The sequence below is a fragment of the Hakea prostrata genome, chromosome 10 (assembly GCF_041222555.1).
Source record: "Hakea prostrata isolate BN-2017 chromosome 10, UWA_Hpros_2, whole genome shotgun sequence".
Taxonomy (NCBI): domain Eukaryota; kingdom Viridiplantae; phylum Streptophyta; class Magnoliopsida; order Proteales; family Proteaceae; genus Hakea; species Hakea prostrata.
Window position 1 is genome coordinate 39,944,705 of NC_142609.1, and position 22,685 is coordinate 39,967,389.

The window sequence follows — 22,685 nt, forward strand, 5'->3', positions numbered from 1 at the left end:
CGAAAACATCGGAAAACTTCATTTTTTTTTGTTTTAAAAGATAAATCCATGTAGAACGAGAGTGACAATCAATAAAAATAACAAAGTACCTATGGCCAATAATAGACACACGTCGGCAGGGACCCCACACATCAGTATGAATTAGCATAAAAGGAATAGTTTTTCTATTATGAAGAGAAGGTAAATAAATAGAACGAGTTTGCTACGCAAAAATGCAGGCTTCACAAAAAAAAATTATCCTCATTACAAGAAGAAACCAAATCAGGAAATATTTTCTTAAGAGTTCCTAGAAAGGGGTGACCTAGCCTAAGGTGCCATTGATGAAGGTTTGATATTACCGAATGGACCGGATTAGAAGATGTAGTCAAAGCAAACGCAGATCCTTTAATTGGCTCGAGTAAATAAAGTCCATTGTCTAGTTTACCACATCCAATCTCCTTCCTCGTGACCAAATCCTGGAAGACACAGTAAGATGGGAAAAAAATCACTTTACAATTCAAGTCACGTGTAAGACTACTGATAGAGAGCAAGTTAGTGGAGAAAAAGGGAACATGTAAAACTTTAGACAAAGAAAGTGGTGGAGAATGCTGAATGGTCCCTTTTCCAGCAATGGAAGAATAGGAGCCATCAGTAATTTGAACTTTATCATTTCTAGAAGTTGGAGAATATTGTAAGAAAGAGGAGGATGAACCTGTCATATGATCTGTGGCTCCTGTATCAATGATCCAAGGAGTAGAAACTGAAGAAGCTTGAAAGTTTGTAAAAGTTTTACCTGAAGTAGCAAGGTAGGAGTTGGTATGGGTAGTAGACGAAGCAGTGGTCGACGTTGTACCGGCAGTAGAAGACTGCAGAATACGTCGTAGAGTAGCGAACTCCTCCTGTGAAAAACCAACGTCTGCAGAGGGTGTGGTGCAAACTGTCTCAGAAAGATTAGCCTTTGGTTTTCCCTTTCTTTGTGCTCGTTTTTGCTCAAAATCAGCAGGCTTCCCATGCAGTTTCCTTCAATTTGCCTTGGTATGATATGGTTTGTGATAGTGCTCACACTTGACAATCTCCTTAGCCGGATTAGATTTAGTGTGAACAGACTGTAAGATTGATTTCTCCATAATAGGAGTATGAAGCATGGCTAATCGACAACTTTCCTCACACTGAACAAGAGCATAAGACTGTTCAAGTGTAGGAAAGGGAGAACGACTTAAGATTTGTACTCTGATCTGATATGATCGTACTCCACATTCAAACCTGCCAATAAGTCATATACCCGAATCTTATCAATGTGCTTCCTATAAGTAGTCACATCATCTAGGTTAGTGGGATGATAATCCCCATAATGATTCAACTCCTGCCAAAGAGATCACAACGCGGCATAATATTGGGTCACAGTCAGTTCCTTTTGGGTAGTCTCATGAAGCTTCTTTCGTAGCTCATAAACCTGTGCATCATTCCCCAACTGTCCATATGTTTCAATAGTAGCCTTCAGATTTGGGCTGCAGTATCAAGTAATAGATATCCATGGGCAATATTTGGAATCATGGAATTCAAAAGAAATGACATAATAAGAGAGTCATTCGAGATCCATTTATCCTGTGAAACGCCTGTGGTAGTAGGTTTGATAGTGGTGCTCGTAATGTGTCCAACAAGTCCTCTTCCAGCAATAGTCGGGTAGCCAGATGGGGACCAAATCAAATAATTTGTCCCATCAAAGCTTATTGAAAGAGGATGAAGAGTGGGGTAATCTTCGGAGCTAGTGGGAGCAGGAGTACCATCAATAGTTGTCATGTTGACAAAATTATTTGCAGTTCTTCAATCTTCACCCTTTCGAAGTAACAGAAATGTCATAGAATGCAATAGCCGAACAACTCAAACAAATCTATTTTTTTTTTTTCCTTTTTCTTTTAGGGAAATTACAAACAAGTCCCTAGAAAAACTGAAATTACAAATAAGTCCCTAAAACTATTTGAATTTACAAATAGGTGCCTGAAACTATTTGAATTTACAAATAGACCCATGGAATTATGCAAATTTGCAATTAGGTCCCTGAAAATTTGCAGATTTACAGAAATATCCCTAAAAGAATGTAAATTTGCAAATTAAACCCTCAACCATCGTATTTATGTTTTCTGTTGGGCTAATCGAAGCTAAAAAACCGCAGGTGTATGAGCAAAGTCAGGTCTTCATGATCGGCTCTTTCAGATGAAGAACAAGAGAAAAAAAATTGAAGAAATAACTCACTAATTGAAGTTGTAGAAGCAGCGGTAGTTGCAGGAGCTGAAACTGAAGCTTTTGCAGTTGTAGGAAGCAGCTGAAGTAGCTGATTTCTTCTTCTCTTCTTCTTTCATCTGTTTTCTGTTCTTATTCTTCGAATTGGGACGGAACTGAATCGTCGGAACTTAATCGATAGTCTTCTTCTCTTCTTCTTTCTTCTTTTTTCTGTTTCAGTTGGCGACCTAGACGGTACTGAAAAACTGCCAGCAGTAGAACTGAAGATTTGCAATGGGTTTGAAAAAAAAAATCAGAAGAAGAAGAAGGTAGGTCGCTTCCCTAATTGAACGATAGGTTACAGAAAATTAAGAATTTCTGTGATGGTTGCAGAAAATTCTGCAACGATTGGAGAAAATCTGCGATGGGTTTTGCAGAGAAAAAAAGAAAAGAAAAAAGAAGAAGATCCTAATCGAACTTAGGCTCTGATGCCATGTTGAAAAAACTAATAGTGGTAGAATGGCTTATTGATCAATGACTTCAAGCCCTTTATTTATAATTAAGTGGAAAGTACACTAATACAAGGAATAGAATTTTACATGAATACAAACTCTAATTGAACTCCTAGTAGAATCCAATAGATATGTATATATATATACACTTACTGCTTTGTGGGGATAATGAAATTAAGCTAATCTTGTTGCGTGGGAGTCTTTAGAACAGAATGATCCAGGCATAAATAAGTTAAAATGCTTATGGAATTATGTGATCCCTGTCATTTTTCAATTCCTTATTTGTTTATAGCTTTCTAGTGTATGAATAAGCGTAGAGGGCTAACATAGATTGTGTACATTGACATAATATCTTCAACACTTATATAGATACATATATATATATATATATATATATACATAATATATATATTGATGTCTTCTTGTTATCCTGCAGATTGCTTTTCTCATATAAGTGACAATGGTACTGGACAAGGTCTGCCACTATCTTACTTTTGATTCCTTTGTACTGCTTTTGGTATTTTCTTTCAGCTTAACGTCATTCTCTTAAGTTAAATGACCTTGAATTTGTCACAGTGCCAACTTATTTGTTACCTTATTTGTCCTCCAGCACCACCGTTGGTTATCACTCACAACGGAGCTAGCGGAATCTATCCTGGCTGTACGGATGTTGCTTATCAGCAAGCTGTTAAAGATGGTGCTGATGTTATTGACTGCTCTGTTCAAATGACTAGTGATGGTGTTCCCATATGTCTAGGATCTGTAGATCTCATAGAGAGCACAACAGTCACCCAATCACCATACAGCACTCGTTCTGTCCGTATTCCAGAGCTAAAGGAAAATCTTGGAATTTTTACATTCAGCCTCAAATGGAAAGAGATTCAAGACTTGAAGCGTAAGTAGAGATGGTTTTCTTTTCTCTAAGTTACTTACGAACAGAGACTAGCTATCTGGAAAAAAATGGAGAAGAAAGAAATAAAATTATGAAGGAAAATTTTCTTCCAAGTAGAGTGCACATATCTCTTAGTTTTAGTGAAAACTTAAAAGGGGTGAAAGCGGAAACTTTTGAGATACACAACAGTTACAAATTTCAAATTTCATCTAACCATTGTGATACAAACACCTAGAGAATAGTAAATTTTCATATTTTTTCTTTGCTTGTCAAAAAAATATAGCCTGAAAGTCTAATATTTTATCAATTTGATGATCAGAACTTGGCATGCTTATACTAGTACAAATATTACATGAAAGATAGATTTGGTTCTTAAAATCTTCAGTTGATGTTGACATCACCAGTAAGAACCTAGTCTCTTATAGATGAAAGCCTTCTACACTGATTGAAATTCCTTAGTTGCATTGGATCCTCTCATTTGGCCACATGGATGGTGATGTATTCATACGGTCTTATACATTGATTAATGGTCTAAGATTTATTCAGTTGCAGAGTTTATTTGATCTTTTATGTGTGACTATTTATTGGACTATTAATTGTGGGGAAACTGGCAGCTGATGTTTTGAAACAAAAAATGCTCGTGTGCTTTCCCTGAAACTTATTATTATTATGTAAAGTTGTCACACGAGTAGAAAATGGTAAACATGCAAGACCTTGTTGGTCCATCACCTAAACTGCCTGGTGTAGAATAGTCAATCCTTCTTCATTAACTAGACATCCAAATAACTAATCCATCCCCATTTCAGGGCCATTCTGTGTTTTATATTCACATGGGTTTAACTGTGCAATATAGATGTGGTTTAAATATATATATTTTAAAATCCTTTTTGTTATTATTATATTCTTTTTCTTTTAGGGGTTGGGGGTGGAGGAGGGGGATGTATTGATGTATTGATGAGAGTAAAGAACTAAATAAAAGAGGGCAGACCTAGGTGCAATGGTTCGGGTTACCCAATCTAGTGGTCACAGTTTCAAATCAAGAAGCATCCTCTTCATGACTGTGGTAAGCCTGTGTACATTATGAACCTTCCTGTGTGGTGGCAATAGCCTTATTCATCGTATACGCTTAGTAAATAATCAGATAAAGAAGTTGTTGCTTCTGCAAAAAGGCTCTGACCTGTGTGAAGACATGAATTCAAGTTTTTTTGTATTTTGTTTTTGTTGTTTTGAATTGGATCCTGATAGGCCCCTAATAACTAAGGTGTACAAGAAAAGGAATAAGAGGGAGTATGCAATATCACCTACAGCTGCTGCAGGGGATCCAAATGAAGAGAAGACAGGTGGCAACATCCAATTGGATAGCAACCACTAACCTGCTGAAAACAGAGGAGCAGAAAAGACAATCCAGGTGGCAGAAGATGGGTGGCTGATTGTGTAAGAGTTTGTTATGCGTAGGAGTTTGTTAGAAGTCAGGGATTATGTAAGGAAAGGGGGGGGGGGCGAGAGAAGGGAGGAGGGGAAGACACAAGCAAGTGCTTGAGGAGAGCGAAACCTCTGGGGGGATTAGCTAGCCATCGACTGTTCTAGCTTATCTATTTAGTTTTATCTTAATTTCAGAAGTGTTTATCAGTAGTATAATCAGTCTGTATTCATCAGCTATATCCAATCACGAAAGCTCAATGAAACTGACGATTACTTTAATATCATTCTGCTGAATATATTGAATTGAGTTCATAGCTTTCTGTAAGAGATCAATGGGGGGGGGGGGGGGGGAGGTTGCCACTGGTTGGGAAAATGTCAAAGGTTCCCATCATCACATCAGTTCACATTTTATTCCCATGTATGATGCAAACTATGAATTTTGTTGGGTCAGTACTTCACATTAGATTTCCTAAAGATAGAGAGCTACTGGACGTACATATTACCTGTCAAAGGAATCAACCTTGGCTTAGATCAAGCAACTTAGGGACCAAAATAGTACAATCAGTGCAACTACGAACGCCCTAAAATGTGGGATTCCAGGTCTTATCCTACTTCTGAGTTGCCTTTTTCATTTTTATGATACTTATTTCCTTGGTTTTATCCTTCGGTTATATTTTTAGTAGTTTGTTTTGCACATATTGCTAGTCCATGTAAAATTTCCTTAGAACATAAATGTCTGGCTAGATTTTAAATTTATCTTGAACATTATTACATGCCACTTTCTTTTCTGACAAGTATTTTCTGCTACACCTTGTTGATCTCTAAAATTTTCTTTTCTTGTAGCTGCTATATCAAATCCTTTCCAGGAGTTCAGGCTACTCCGGTATCCCGAGCACAAAAATGCTGGAAGACTTTTCTCACTGCATGATTTTTTAACCTTTGCAAAAGCCAATCCTCTCTCTGGGGTCTTGATCAGTATCGAGGTCAGTATGTTACAATCTCTTTTGGCTTTCCTGCTTATATAAATGACAATTTGTCAACACCTCTCGGGTTTAGGATGTCATTTAGGCCAGAATAAAAAAGACACACTACTCCATTTTATGACTGGTGGCAAACATTGAACAGTCCAAGGAAGATCTTAGATTAAGTGGTTTTTAAAATACTAAACTTTCAATTTGTTCCCTAGAGAATCTAATGAAATAGGAATTGAAGTGTTTGAATTCTTTTGTATATTTTATTTTGAACTTTACAATCAATATATACACAACTGCTATCTACAAAAGAGGAAAATAAGCTATAGAGCTGCTATGTATAGAATAAGAAATTATTCTATACAGCTGCTATCTACATCATAGGAAAAAAATATCTTACCTAGAATAGAAGATTACAATAAATAAGAAATCTACGTAGAATAGAAGAGTAAAATAAGAAAATACCTCTGATAGAATATTACAATATGATCTACTTAGATTAGAAGATACTAATAGAATATTATGATATGATTCTAAGATTTTCCATAGTCACCCTCAAGTTGGCAAATAGACATTCTCCATTCCCATCTTGGATATGCATTTCTGAACTTCTGAGATGCTCAAGTCCTTTAGTAAGTACATCAGCAAGTTGACCATGTTGATACATATGATGTACAAATCAGCCTGCTATCTAGCTTCTCTTTTATGAAGTGTTTGTCAATCTCAATGTGCTTGGTTCGGTCATGTTGAACATGGTTGTGTGCTATACTGATTGCTGACTTGTTGTCAGAGTAGAGTCTCATTGGTCCATCCAATTCTTCTAGGATAATCTTCAACCTAATTAATTCACATATTACTTAAGCCATTGCACGGAACTCGGCTTTTGCTCTTGACCGAGCCACAACATTCTGCTTCTTGCTCCTCCATGTCACTAGATTGCCACCAAGAAAGGTGCAATATCCTATGCTTGACCTTCTATCTACCACTGAGCCTACATAATCAGCATCGGTGTATACTTCTAGTATCATTCCTTTTGAATACAATGCCTCTCCCGGTGTCCATTTTAAATATTGTAGTACATGGTGAACTGCATGCAAGTGAATTTCCTTTGGACTATGCATGAATTGGATGATTACACTAACTGCATATGCTATGCTTGGCCTTGTGTGAGACGAGTAGATTAGTCTTCCTACTAGTCTTTTATACATCTCTCAGTCCACAACAACATCTTCTGCATTCTCGAGAACTGTTGGGATCTATTGGAGTGCTTGTTGGTTTACATCCGCCCATTCCTATTTCCTTAAGGAGATCAGTGACATACTTCTATTAAGAGATGAAAATGCCTTGTTGAGAGTGAGCAACTTCAATGTTGAGGAAGTATTTTAATCTTCCTAAAGCCTTGATCTCAAATTCCTTGGCTAAGCATTAACTCAAATTTTTTTTCCCCCTTTTTCTTCATTTCAGTCACTAATATATCATCAACATACAGAAGTAGTGTGGTGACTCCCCCTGATGATGAGTGCTTAATGAACAATATATGGTCTCATTGACTTTGCTTGTAACCCATACTAATCATGACTCTCGTAGCCAAACCATGCCTACGATGATTGTTTGAGTCCATATAAGGCCTTTTTAAACTTGCATACAGTATTAGCAGCTAAATCCTTCTCATAACCTGGTGGAAACTCCATGTAAATTTCTTCCTCTAGTTCACCATGCTAGAATGCATTTTTAACATCAAATTGTTGCAACTCCGAACCATAATTTTCCACAAGGATGGCAAGATTTTGACAATATTCATTTTGGCAAATTGGAGTAAATGTTTGTAGGTAGTCAATCCCGTAAGTCTAGGTGTAGCCCTTGGAGACCAACCTTGCCTTGTACCTTTCTAAAGATCCATATGCTCGATACTTCAATGTATAAACCATTTGCACCCCACGGGTTTCTTCCCTTCCGGTAAACTTTACAAGTTCCCAAGTTCCATTGCTTTCTTATGCTTCCATCTCCACATTCATGGCTTGCTTCCACTTCTTATTGGATAAAGCCGCTGATAAGGTGTTAGGAATGACAATGGTGTTTAAACTTACATGGAAGGCTCAATGAGATGGGGGAAGGTGTTTAAAGGACAAGAATTGGGCAAGGGGTTAGACAAGTTTCTTTGTGCATTATGTAGTTCCTTTCCTAATGGCAATAGGAAGGTCTAGATCATTATTGTCTATGAGCACATCAAATTCGGTTTGTAGTGAAGGATTTGTCATTTGTACCTCATTTCCAGAATTTTAGTTGGAGTCTTGAACTTGCATTGATTCTGGACAAAATTCTTCTTCCTTGAGAACACCTTTCCTTTGCCACATCTCATATGCTCAAGACTAGAAACAAGCTCTTCCATTTCAAAGTTTGACACAAGTTCAGGTTTTTTAGAGTTTTGACACAGGTTCAGGTTGTTCACAGTTTGACACAAGTGACACAGGGAAGTATTTGGGAGTGGACTCTAAATCGAGTAAGTAATTCCCATCCTTATCTTCCATTATTGAATTCTCCCCCTAGAGGTTAGGTGTGGAAAAATAAGACTTATGTTCTTGAAAAGTAACATCAATGGAAACATAGAACCTTATTGAAGGAGGGTGATAGTACTTATAGCTCTTTTGAGTGAAGGATTATCCTATGAATAAAAATTTGAATGCTTTAGGATCTAATTTCCCCGATATGGTCTATGAATATGAACAAATGACACGCACCCGAAAATTCAAGGAATAAGGTTATTTGTCGTTCTGTAAGTTTGGGTAGAACTGGGAAAGGACATCCTTTGGACTTTTGAATCCTAAGACTATCGAAGGCAACCAATTTATGAGATGAGTTGATGTGAGGACTACTTCCCTCCAAAACGACTTAGGCACATTGTATTGGAACAGGCTCTAGTTACATTAAGAAGGTGGCCATTTTTCCGTTCGGCTACCCTGTTTTGTTGTGGGGTATCAACGCAAAATGACTCTTGTATAATTCCCTCCCTTTGAAAGAATGGAGTTGGAATTTGACGAAAATAGTCTCTGACAATATCAGACCTAAATCTTTTTATACTAACTCTGAGTTGGTTTGAACAGAACTAACGTTTGATTTGTTTTTAAGTAGAAAAATCCATGAGACATAAGTGCAATCATTAATGAATGACACAAACCACTTAGCCCCAACACATTAGGAACTCTAGAAGGATCCCAAATATCACTATGAATGAGATAAAATGGAACGGAACTTCTGTTGAAATAAACGATTATAGTAGAATGGCTGATTGATCCATGATCTCAAGCCCTCTATTTATAATTAAGTGGAAAGTAGACTATTACAAGGAATAGAATTTTACATGAATGCAAACTCTAATTTCACTCCTATACAAACTCTTATTAGACTCCTAATAGAATCCAACGCTCCCCCTCAAGTTGAGGCATAGATATTAGTCATGCCCAACTTGCCTACAATAAGAAGGAAATCTCTTTCTTTCAAACCCTTAGTGAAAACATCTGCTACTTGGTCTCCAGATCTTACAAAAGGCATACAGATAAGCCCTTGTTCCAACTTTCCTTTGACAAAAAACCTGTCAATTTCAATGTGCTTAGTTCGATTATGTTGCACTGGATTATTAGCAATACTAATAGCAGACTTATTGTCACAATATAACATCATAGGGTTTGGAACTTGGACTCCAATATCTTGCAGCAAGCCTTTCAACCACAGTAGATCACAAACTCCACGAACCATAGCTATAGATTCAGCTTCGGTACTAGATAAAGCTACCACATTCTGTTTCTTACTTATCCAAGTTACTAGATTACCTCCAACAAAGGTACAGTAACCTGAAATTGACTTCCTGTCTAGAGATCCAGCCTAGTCTGCATTAGTGTATGTTTATAATTTTAGATTATTAGTGGGTGACTGAAGTATTCATTTTCTAGGAGTTCCCTTCAAATACTGTAGTATTCTAGTAACAACCTTCGTATGAGTTAAATATGGATCATGCATGAATTGGCTCACTATCCCTACAGCATAAGCGATGTCTGGCCTGGTGTGGGACAAGTAAAAAAGCTTCCTTACCAGCCTTTGGTATCTTCCTTTGTCCACTGGTTCTCCCTCTTTTTCTTTAAGTTTAGCTCTAGCTTCAATAAGGGTATCAATTGCTTTACACCCCAACATTCCCACTTCTAATAATAGATCTAGGACATACTTTCTTTGGGACAGGAATATACCTTTATTTGATCGAGCCACCTCAATACCTAAGAAATATTGTAACTTCCCTAGATCTTTAATTTCAAACTCTCTACTAAGAAAGTCCTTCAACTTTTGAATTTCTTCACTATCATTCCCTGTGATGACAATATCGTCTACATAGACAATGAGAAGTGTGATGTTAGTACTTGACTTCTTGACAAATAGTGTATGATCAGCATTGCTTTGCTTGTATCCAATAGAAGCCATTGCCTTCAGGAGGCCTCCAAACCAGCATCTAGGAGACTGTTTTAACCCATAAATTGACCTCTTCAACCGACGAACTTTCCCTGCAGTATTGTCATCGGAGAAACCATGTGGGATTTCCATATAGACTTCTTCTACTAACTCCCCATGTAAGAAGGCATTCTTTACGTCTAGTTGGTGCAAGTTCCAGTCTTTGTTCACAGCTACAGACAACAAAACTCTGACAGTGTTTAGTTTCGCAACAGGGGCAAAGGTCTCCTGATAATCAATCCCATAGGTCTGGGTAAACCCCTTTGCAACTAGTCTAGCTTTCAACTTGTTGACTGATCCATCCATATTTTGTTTAACCACAAATATCCATTTGCAGCCCACTAGTTTTTTTCCTGGAGGACGTGTAATTAGCTCCCAAGTGTCATTTTTCTTCATTGCCTGCATTTCCTCTACCATAGCTGCCTTCCATCTCTTATCAACATAAGGCTTCCTGCCAACTTTTAGGAACAGATATAGATGACAAAGATGATATAAAAGCACGGTAGGAGTCAGACAAAGAGTTATAAGAAACATATTTAGCTATGGGATGTTGAGTACAAGATCTGACCCCTTTTCTTATAGCAATAGGAAGATTGGAAGAAGATACCTCAATAGAATCTGATTCTGGAGCAGGAGACTAAAGTGGTAACGTATCACCTTTCTCCACCTGCTTTAGCCGGTTGTATTTCTTCCTCTGATAAGTCTGCACCTCCTTATTCTGGTCAATCTAGTTTTGAAAGACCCCAACAGTGTGTCTCACAGGAGTGGTCTCCCCCTGGCTAGGTTCTTCACATGGTTTAGAAAACGAAGGGGGAGGATTAAAGTCCTCAGTTATACTAGCCGAAGTCTCCCCCTGGTCAGGAAACTCTTTTGGGACTCTTAAGTTGTGTTGGTGTGTGATAGGAAGATCTAGAGTCGGAAAGAACACCTCTCCTCTAGGACTCTCCCCCTGGAGAGGTGTATAGTAAGGGCAAGACTCATTAAAAATTACATCCATGGATACAATGGTTTTCTTGGAAGGAGGATGATAACATTTGTACCCCTTTCGAGTGGCAGAATACCCCAAAAATATGCAGCGTAGGCCGCGGGGAGCCAGCTTACTCTGGTGCAGGGGCGGAGCTAGGATTGAACATGGAGGGGGGCCGAATATTTGTGGGCCAATGTGGGACCCACTATAGGTCCCATCTCATAATATATTATTATATTTTAATGTAGAGTCTACATTAAAAATTAGGTAAATTAATAAAAAATTCGTGAGTGAGAGAGAGAAATGAATAATTTGAGAAAGAGAAAGTGAATACCTAATGTGGAGAAAATTTAGGAAAATTCCAAAGTTTGTTAACTACTTCAATATTTTGTGAGACGTGTGAGGAAAAAAAAGAGAAAAAAAAGAGGAATAAAAGAGGAAATCCATGAGAGAATAAATAGAAATGAAAATAGGAGAGAATATATAAAGAGAAATTCATGGACGGAGTTAGTTTAAGTTAATTTTTAATTAAATTAACTAAAAACAGGGATAAAAACCAAGAAGAGATTAGAAATATACATTATTAAATTTTATTTTAATTTTGGAGGGGGCCAAAAGGGTATTCACATTAAAGATAGAAATAAGGAAAAAACAAAGTTTCCAATCAAACCGGGGGATGGCCCCTGGTCCAACGTGGTAAGCCCGTGTGTGTCGACATAACACACACATCCAAAAACCTTTGGGGGAATAACAAAAGAAGAGGCTCCCTGAAGAATCTCATTAGGACATTTAAAACCAAGTATCCTACTGGGCATCCTATTCATAAGGTAAGTAGCAGTGAGAATAGCGTCACTCCAATCCAGTATTGGTCAGGGACATTTATAGCAATCATAATGGAACGGGCTATCTCTAAGAGATGCCGATTCTTCCTTTTGGCAACCCCATTTTGGGCAGCCGTATCAACGCGACTGGTTTGATGTATTATGCTAGAATCAGAGAGATATCTTTGAAATTCACCATCAATATACTCTGTGCCATTGTCCACCGAAGGATCTGGCATTGAATTGAGTTTTAATCATATTATGAAAGTCACGAAAACATCGTAAAACCTCTTTTTTTTTTCTTTTTTTTTTAAAGATAAATGCATGTAGAACGAGAGTGACAATCAATAAAAGTAACAAAGTACCTATGGCCAATAATAGACACACGTCGGCAGGGACCCCACACATCAGTATGAATTAGCATAAAAGGAATAGGTTTTCTATTATGAAGAGAAGGTAAATAAGTAGAACGAGTCTGTTTTGCAAAAATGCAGGCTTCAAAAAAAAGTTATTCTCATTATAAGAATAAACCAAATCAAGAAATATTTTCTTAAGAGTTCCTAGAGGGGGGTGACCTAGCCTATGGTGCCACTGATGAAGGTCTTATATTACCGAATGGACCGGATTAGAAGATGTAGTCAAAGCAGATGTAGATTCTCCAATCGGCTCGAGCAAATAAAGTTGTCTAGTTTACCATGTCCAATCTCCTTCCCCGTGACCAGATCCTGGAAGACACAGTAAGATGGGAAAAAAGTCACTTTACAATTCAAGTCATGTGTAAGACTACTGATAGAGAGCAAGTTAGTAGAGAAAGAGGGAACATGTAAAACTTTAGACAAAGAAAGTGATGGAGAATGCTGAATGGTCCATTTTCCAGCAATGGAAGAATAGGAGCCATCAACAATTCGAACTTTATCATTTCCATAAGTTGGAGAATATTGTAAGAAAGAGGAGGATAAACCTTTCATATGATCTGTGGCTCCTGTATCAATGATCCAAGGAGTAGAAACTGAAGAAGCTTGAAAGCTTGTAAAAGTTTTACCTGAAGTAGCAAGGTAGGAGTTGGTATGGGTAGTATAGGAAGCGGTGGTCGAGTTGTACCATCAATAGTTGTCATGTTGACAAAATTATCTGCAGTTCTTCAGTCTTCACCCTTTCAAAGTAACCGAAATGTCGTAGAATACAATAGCCAAACCACCCAAACAAATGATAGAATTCAAAAAATACTTATAAAGAATACCATTTTTTTCTTTTGTTCTGATTCTGATTCTAATTCTGATGATATGGAAAATCACAAACAGGTCCCCAGAAAACTGAAATTACAAATAAGTCCCTAAAACTATTTGAATTTACAAATAGGTCCTAGAACTATTTGAATTTATAAATAGACCCCTGGAATTATGCAATTTTACAATTATGTCCCTGAAAATTTGTACATTTGCAAAATGGATCCCTGAAAATATGCAGATTTACAGAAATATCCCTACAAGAATGTAAATTTACAAATTAAAGCCCTCAACCATCGTATTTATGTTTTCTGTTGGGCTAATCGAAACTAAAAAACCAGCAGGTGTATGAGCAGAGTGAGGTCTTCATGATCGGCTCTCAGACGAAGAACAAGAGAAAAAAATCGAAGAAATAACTCACTAATTGAAGTTGTAGAAGCAGCGGTAGTTGCAGGATCTGAAGCTGAAACTGTTGCAGTTGCAGGAGCTGAAACTGAAGCTTTTGCAGTTGCAGAAGCAGCAAAAGTTGCTGATTTCTTCTTCTCTTTTTCTTTCCTCTGTTTTCTGTTTTTATTTGTCGAATCGAGACAGAACTGAATCGTCGGAACTGAATCGACAGAGTCTTCTTCTCTTCTTCTTTCTTCTTTTTTCTGTTTCGGTTGGCGACCAAGACGGTACTGAAAAACTGCCAGCAGTAGAATTGAAGATTGGCGATGGGTTTGAAAAAAAATCAGAAGAAGAAGAAGGTGGGTTGCTTCCCTAATCGAACGATAGGTTACAGAAAAAAAGAATTTCTATGATGGTTGTAGAAAATTCCCGGGACCGTTGCAGAAAATTCTGCAATGATTGGAGAAAATTTGCGATGGGTTTTGCAGAGAAAAAAAAGATCCTAATCGAACTTGGGCTTTGATGCCATGTTGAAATAAACGATTGTAGTGAATGGCTTATTGATCCATGATCTCAAGCCCTCTATTTATAATTAAGTGGAAAGTAGACTAACAAGGAACAAAATTTTACATGAATGCAAACTCTAATTTCACTCCTATACAAACTCTTATTAGACTCCTAATGGAATCCAACAACTTCTTTTATTGCTTAAAGGAAATTGTACACACTTGTGTTTAGCAAGCTCACACACATTATAGTGAAACTCTTCAACAAGTATGCCTTGAAACAAAGAAGAAAACAAAAGACTGATTACCCTAAAGGAAGGATGTCCAAGTCTGCAATGGTAAAGTCAGATTTTTTCTTTATTGGTTTGAGGAAGACTGCCATTAGTAGCATGTCTTTGACTTGGTTTTTCAAGGTAGTAGAGTCCATCCCTTTCTCTAGCATGTCCAATCATCCTCTCCGAATCCTTGTCCTAAAATACACAATGAGTCAATGACTATGGTGAAAGACTACATTACAATGTAAATCTTGCGTGAGTTTTTTCACAGAAACAAGGTTTGTAGATAGTCTAGGAACATATAGGACATTTTTCAAGGTAAAGGGATGAGTTGAGCTCAATATTGCTAGTTCTAGCCACAATGTTTAATGATCTGTCAGCAGTAGCTATCTTCTTACTACTTGGGCAGGGAGAATGTGTGGTGAACAGATTTGGTGAGTGTGTCATGTGGTCAGTTGCACTTGAATCTATGATCCAAGGGCTTGGAAGAAAATTACCATAGACATTTAATCCAATAGAAAGTGGAAACTCACCTGAATATGCCAAAGAATAGGTACCTGGTTTTTTGTAAAGGTTGCTCAAAAGAGATTTCACATGCTCTATAACCTCCTGATTATGGCTAGTGACCTCTTTGTTAGTGGCTTTAGGTTGCCGTGTAGATGTAACATGCGCCTGACCATTATTTCTAGATTGCTCTCCTTTCTACCCCCACTTTCGGCTAGGAAGTTTACCATGAAGTTTCCAACGTTTTTCCCGGTGTGATGAGCTTTCTTGTAGTAGGTACACCATAGGTTGTCTCTGTTTTGCTATTTGGATTGCCTAGTTTTTCCACTTTCAACAGCAAATGCCCTGTTCGTTGTGGGAGTTGAATGCTGTCCTTCAGATATCATTGGTGAACTATCGATACTCAGAGGCTCTAACATCAATCCTCTTCTTCTCTCTTCCCCTCGAAACAATGCTACAATTTCATTGAAACACGACACATCTGGTTTTCCAAGAATCTGAACCTTTATCTGGTCAAACTCAGGATTTAATCCTACCAAAAAATCATAAACTCTATCCTGCTCAATATAATCCTTTACTACTGCAGTGTCCTTAGAGCACTTCGTCTTGATGACGCAATAATGATCCAACTCTTGCACAAAGCTTTCAGCTGGTTGGCATATTCTGTAACTGTCTTATTTCCCTGTTTGGCTACTGCTGTTTCAACCTTTACCTCATAGACTTGGGTCACATCTTTCGCCTTAGAATACCTTTGTTGGATAGCCTCCCACATGTCTTTGGCAGTGGCCAAGAACATGCATGTATCATTGATTTCTGGAATCATCAAATTCCACATCCATGCCATAATAATAGAATCTTCTTCGTCCCATGCTTCATATTTTGGATCTCCTGGTTTCGGTCCGTTTCCAGTCAGGTGGCTCAGCTTTCCTTTGCCCTTTAGAATAGTTTGAATGAGTTGAGACCATTTTAAATCATTTTTTCTGTGAGCCTACATGCAGATTGAATATTCTGCGATTCTCCATTTTGTAGATTTTTGATTGTCTAGTCAAATACAGTCTTGGAAGTAACCACTCCTGTTTCTAACATACTCTTCGATAGATGCTTAAAATTGGATGTGAAACAGTAACCAAAGACTCAACAAAACAGCAGACAAGACGGAGAAAGAAAAATCTGTTTTTTGGGTAAGGGAAATAAAAAAACAGAAAAGAGCAGAATAAGGAATGGCAATTAAGGCCAAAGAAAAAAGACGCTCTGTGTGGCAAAAGCACTAGAGATTAAAGACAATGAAGGCCGAAAGCTGGATAGCAGTCCCAAGATTGCTCGACTCTGATGCCATGATGAAATAGGAATTGAAGTGTTTGAATTCTTCTGTATATTTTTTTTAGAACTTTAGAGTCAATATAAACACAGCTGCTATCTACAAAATAGGAAAATAACCTATACAGCTGCTATGTACAGAATAGGAAAATATCCTATATAGCTGCTATCTCTAGAATTGGAAAATATCCTATACAATTGCTCTCTATAGAATAAGAAAAAAAATGTCCTACCTAGAATAGAAGATTACAATAAATGAGAAATCTACCTAGAATAGAAGAATACAATAAGAAAACACCTATAATAGAATATTATAGTATGATCTACTTAGATTAGAAGATACTAATAAAATATTACGAATGATTCTAAGATTTTCTGCAGAATTCTTGAGGGGGGAGGTGGGGAATGTGGTCGTTGGAAATGATCAATTGGAATGTAACTGAAAATTTCCCAGAACCATATTCTGAATACAGGTAAGCATTAAGCACTGCAAACATGAGGGGTATGGTTAGGTATCCCGTATATGATTGTAGTCTATTTAGGGGAAATTTTTACCCTCCCTGTAGATACTAAATCTAACACAATTGCAGATATTATCTCTAGAAAATGATTCTTGTTCATATCCCTTTATATTTTACACTATGTTAGATCATCAAGAAGTTGTAGGAAAGTTAAGGTTTTGCTTATATGGCACTTCAATTTATTTCCAACACGACTTTTTTAGACTTTGGGTTGCTTAGAGAACTTATATCTTGAAAGTCACTTTTCTGGTGCTGTCTTGTAGTTGTCCTATGTTCTCAATATATATATATATTTACAGAGTTTAGCCAAAACTGGTGGGATTTAGTGATGCTTATTGATGAAACTCTGGGAAGGGGTGTCTCCTGTACCACTTTCTAGAGTGTGTATCCCTTGCACTTAAGCACAAATCTCTTTCTGTTACCCTAGTCATACTTTCTTCCGCTTCTAAAGTTGTACTGGCAGCAATCCACAGCCTTTGTAAAGCATCGTATGTTAAAAAAATAAATAAATTCCCAATTCAGTTCTGGTATAAGAAATGTGTCATGTGAAAGTATTTAGGACCCTAGATACCTTAATCTAGGAGCTTTGGACTGCTTGCATGTTCTTAGTGTAAAATGCAACGTGCAGTAGGTTGACCTAATTTTGCCAAGTAAGTTTCCTACTTATCCAAAAGAAATGATTCCTTTTGATAGAATCATAGAACCACCTCAAAAGTTTTAGGTGCCAGGAAAAAGAGGGTGGAGTTGTCAGGTATTCTATCAAATTGGGGCCAGGATCATCTCCAGACCAATTTAGTTATGAATAATTCTCATGCTAGGTGTAGTAGAAAGATGGGACTGTGTTGGTTTAGCCAATACCTATTTCTTGTCATAATGCTTAGTTTATTTATATGAGTTGCTTTATGTGTTATGCATGGTTTAACATTTTGGTCTGGATGTTCAAAAGGGAAAAGCAACAATAAAGGTTGTTTTTTTTTTTTTTTTTGGGGGGGGGGGGGGGGGGAATCATCTCTTAGATGATACCTTTCATCCTTGTATTTAACTGAGGTTTCTACCATCTTGTGCATTCCTTTTCTGCAACAATGTGGTTACCTCCCATCCCTTGTTTTCATTTATTTCAGGTGTGATAAAGAAATTGTTTGCTTTCTATTTGTGCAGAATGCAGCGTACCTTGCAGAGTTTAAGGGTTTAAGTGTAGTTAATGCAGTTCTTGATTCCTTAGACAAGTCTGGTTACGGTAACCATACATTGCAGAAAGTAATGATCCAGTCCACTAACAGCTCTGTGCTGAAGGTATTTAAGGAGAAAACCAGTTATGAGCTTGTATACCAGGTTGATGAAACTATCCGTGATGCCCTTAACTCATCCATTGAACGCATTAAAGGATTCGCCCATTCTGTGTCGGTCACCAAGACGACTGTCTTCCCGACTGCGCAGGCATTCATCACTAATGCTACTGACATCGTGAACAAGCTTCAGTCGTATAAAATACCTGTCTATGTAAGTTTGTTTACTAATGAGTTCGTATCTCAAGCATGGGATTTCTTCGCAGATCCAGTAGTCGAGATAAATACATTTGTTACCGGAGCTAATGTTGCTGGAGTCATCACCGAATTCCCAGGGACTGCCATATCATACAGAAGTAAGTATGCATCTTAGAAATGCCTTCCATTTTGAGAGCGCAAAAATGTTGGCACTTTAAAATCACAATATTTGCAGTTGGTTCTGAGAGGAGAAAAAAAGCTATCTAAGAGTTTTTCGATTTCTTGTTGCTAAGTAGGGTTTTGACCTCATTCATGATTCCTGTTATATTTGACATCAAACAAGAAAGTATGTTTTGTTGACCCTCGAAAGTGCCTTATTTAATCACCCTCACATGCATTGAGTTGTCATAGTTGTTTGTCTATTACATAAGCAACTAACTAATAGGGGGCTTATATTGGAAAATGGAGACTGCATATCAACTAGTGGGAGATTAGTGCATTAGCTACTTAAAATGTAGAGGTTCTTCCCTTTTCAAACAAGATATTCTTTCTGGGACAGAGGGAGTAACTAATGTTATTGTGTTATGCTTGTTTGCTTTTTGTTTCCCCAGAGAACAAATGTTTAGACATGAACCCCCTCCCAAATTACATGTCCCCTGCTGAGCCAGGTGGTCTCATGAAAGTCACGACTAGTCCCGTCTTGCCACCAGCTGAAGCTCCAAATCCAGTCTTGACTGATGCTGATGTTTTAGAGCCACCTTTGCCTTCTTCTCTTGGCCACAAGACGCCAACCCCTGAAGCAGGAGTGACAGCAACATCTCCAACTGCAGCCATCCGAACTCCCCCAAATGGGCAGCCACGGAGTACCTCATGTTTCTTCCTATCATCTTTTGTTGTTCTTCCTGTATTTCTTCTATTATGAAGTAAGAATGCAAATTGTCATCTTTGCCTCTGCCATCTTCTGATGTCTGGCAAAAAACCGATTCATTGGTTATGCTATTTAGGGCTTTGATGCAAAATCTGTACTGTAGGATTGTCTGAGCGTCGTGCAATCAGCACTTTTAGTCAGCAAATTGTAATATTTAGCTGAATGTTTTACATTACCCATCTTATTACTCATTTTGCCTTTCATGATTTCCTGCATTTTCCTTTTTAGGGTTTGAGCTCCATCCGGCCTCCCATATTCTGAGAACATAGACAGCTGCAACCCATTGTTAGACAATATCTTTTTTGTACTAGAGGAATTCTCAGTAACTCAAGATTGTATTAGTGTATATTCTTTTGTAACTAGTTATACCGTTGGTTACTTTCTATATTGCTACTTCTATTATGCACAAGTTGTACTTGGGACAGGATGACTAATTTCTGTGGAGAAAAGTGGTTTCCGAATTCTTAGTCAAAAGCCATCAGATTTTCAAGCTTTGGAAGGAAAATCACTATCCCCCACCCATGGAAAGTGTGTTTCTTATTTTATATCTTCCTGATGCTTATATTCAAAAGATCAGAGGGGTTTGTTTGATATAAGGGGAAATGGGGGAGTGGTAATCTTCCCATAGTTGAAGCTTCTCTGAAATGAAGGGTTGTCAGTGAATCAAGGACAAAAAGACAAAATATGCAGGGTGACAGCGTGAAAATAGGTAACAAGCAATGTCAGGAGCTGTTGAGTATTTTCCTTCAACCATGGACAAAATGGTAATTTAAATTTAAAGTAACAGAAAAGAGAAAAACTAACCTAATCAGAGCTGCAATCTAAACATTAGGAGACCAGTTTTTATCCTTGTGCAAAATTATCTTTAAGATTCTGAAGAATGTATAAGCCCTCAAATGTGTCATGGAACATATTCTATTCCATAGGTATGTGCTGTTTTCCAAAACAGCTCCAGGTTCCTCAGAATGTTGATGCAGTTGCTGGAGGGACCTGATCTTGACAGGATTTCCAATCAAAACGTTGGGTCATTGGGTGATCAGCCTACTCTTTCTCTCCCCGTCTCTGTTTCTTTCAAGTTAGAATTTGTATGAGAGAGATCGATGGATCTACCAAATCGTTTCAAACGATGGGTTTGTTTATTTATTGTTGATAGTTACAACAGTATTCTAAAATTCGAAGTAGTTGAACAAATATGAGATACATGAGATCTTAGACTTCCTCTACTTATGAGTGTTTAGATCTTAGGCTATTTACCTATTCTTGCCTTAGCAAATCAAAGATACTCCATAGAAACTTTGTCAGCTTTTTCTAGAGGAGAGTTTTTTAGTTCTATCGTAATTGCACGTTCATGAGGAAGTTGAAGAAGGTGGCTTCCAAATTCAAGATATCACGAGCAGCTGGTTAAGGTAGCTTTGTCGAGTTAAATAAATCCAGGCATGTGGTATGTGGAGCTTACACTTGGTGGCAGCAAGTTCATGCTAGCTACAACAGCAAGCTCGCCCTTCTACAAAGATGAAATAAAATTTTTTATGATAAAGAGTGAAATAGGAAGGAAGAGAAGAATAAGAAGACATTGCAATTTAACGTTGTTTAATTTAGGATAAACCTACATCCACTACAAACTATTTTTTCCCTTTATCATTTTCTTTGAATAGGAACATTATATATAGCTAGTATAAGTTGTCTTTGGTACCTAAAATGTTTTCCACCAATGGCAATACCTTATCATTGCCTTTTGTTATATTTACTATTAGTAAGTGATTGATTGATATCTTCACCTTAGGTAAGTGTTGTTGATTGATTGACGTCACTGCTCTAGGCAAGTCATGCTTATTGATTGACGTTATTTTAGGTAAATCTTATTGATTGATTGACGTCACCACTTTAAGTAAACTTGTTGATTGATTGATGTCTCCACTCTTGGTAAGTTTATCTGATTGATTAATTGAAATAAATTTGAATTTGAATTCAAATATGGAACATCTTCTATACGCCCCCTCGAGCTTGTGGACTGATAGCAAGCTTGTCCCTAAGAGTCTTAAACCTTGGGCAAGGTAAACCTTTTGTCAAAATATCAACTAATTGGTCTTGACTGGGTACCAACTGGACATAGACTTGATTTGATGCGATTTGTTTCCTGACAAAATGGTAGTCAATATCAATGTGTTTGGTCTGTGCATGGAACAAATGATTAGTTGCCAAGTAGGTGGTCTCAGTATTATCACAATAGAGAATTGTAACTGTTGGCATAGCCAAATTAACTCAGCTGCCGGTGGATATTCTATCATATGGCAGCTGAGTTAATTTGGCTATGCCAACTATTACACTTCTCTTTTGTGATAATTTGGCTAAACTCTTAGTAGTTTAGCTGTTGTTTGATTTTGTTGCCATCCATTTGATCACTTGTCTGTGGTTTTTCATTAAATTAGGTAAAACAATGACGAAATATGTTACGTGTAATTTTGGTTGGATCGTACAGGTAATGAAGTGGTGAAATTTGATGAAAAGTAGATTCCACAAAACAATTATTTTAAGTGCCTTAACAATCATAAATAAAGCAGGGGATATAATTAATGATATTTCCTGATAACTAAAATAGAGTAGCTGAAGTGGAGAGGAGAGTCCACGATCTTGTGTAATTGGCCTATTCCTTTAAAGCTCAAAGGAAAATTTCTTAAGAGTATTCTACGACTACCTATGATGCATAATGCTTAGTGCTGGATTTTTAAGAAGCATCATATAGATAAACTTAGCATAACAAAAATACTAAGATGGATGGATTATAATTAAGAAGGATTAGGTAAGAAATGATCATATTAGAGTTAGTGTGAGAATAGCTCCAATACATGATGACGTATATAGTTGAAATGCTTTTAAATGTTGCCGCATACTGAAATAATTTAATCCAAATTGAAAAAAATTAAAAGAGCTTGAGACAGACCTAAAATAACCTTAGGAGAAATAGTGAGAAAGACATGCATAAATTACGTCGTCTATCTAGTATGACTTCTAATGGAGTTGATTGGAAGGCAATTATTCATATAACCCCGACCCCTGGATAAGGTTCGTTGTTTTCTCAAGGTCTTGACCCTAGAACCATTGTAAGCATGTTTTGCCTAAATGGATCAAGAACCACTGTAAGCATTTTTTGCCTAAATGGTGTGGCCTTTGCCAGCAGTTCATGACCATTGCCAACGACGAGACTTAATACATCTGATGTTTGACAAAAAATTTGCAGCAAATCTAAACCAGCTAACAT

General features: G+C 37.3%; 1 protein-coding gene across 2 annotated transcripts in view; it reads left to right on the top strand.

Moving 5' to 3' along the window:
• The window catches only part of LOC149002906 (glycerophosphodiester phosphodiesterase GDPDL3-like), a 46,342-nt gene extending 26,442 nt beyond the window's left edge, over nucleotides 1-19,900 (top strand). For both annotated transcript variants that reach the window (XM_089136631.1, XM_089136632.1), the window contains exons 5-9: nucleotides 3,148-3,186; nucleotides 3,322-3,606; nucleotides 5,869-6,008; nucleotides 18,173-18,656; nucleotides 19,110-19,900. In XM_089136631.1, the coding sequence (XP_088992757.1) occupies nucleotides 3,148-3,186; nucleotides 3,322-3,606; nucleotides 5,869-6,008; nucleotides 18,173-18,656; nucleotides 19,110-19,420 (1,259 nt within the window). In that variant the 3' untranslated portion in view covers nucleotides 19,421-19,900. The remainder of the gene's footprint in view (nucleotides 1-3,147; nucleotides 3,187-3,321; nucleotides 3,607-5,868; nucleotides 6,009-18,172; nucleotides 18,657-19,109) is intronic.
• Nucleotides 19,901-22,685: the final 2,785 nt, after the last annotated feature.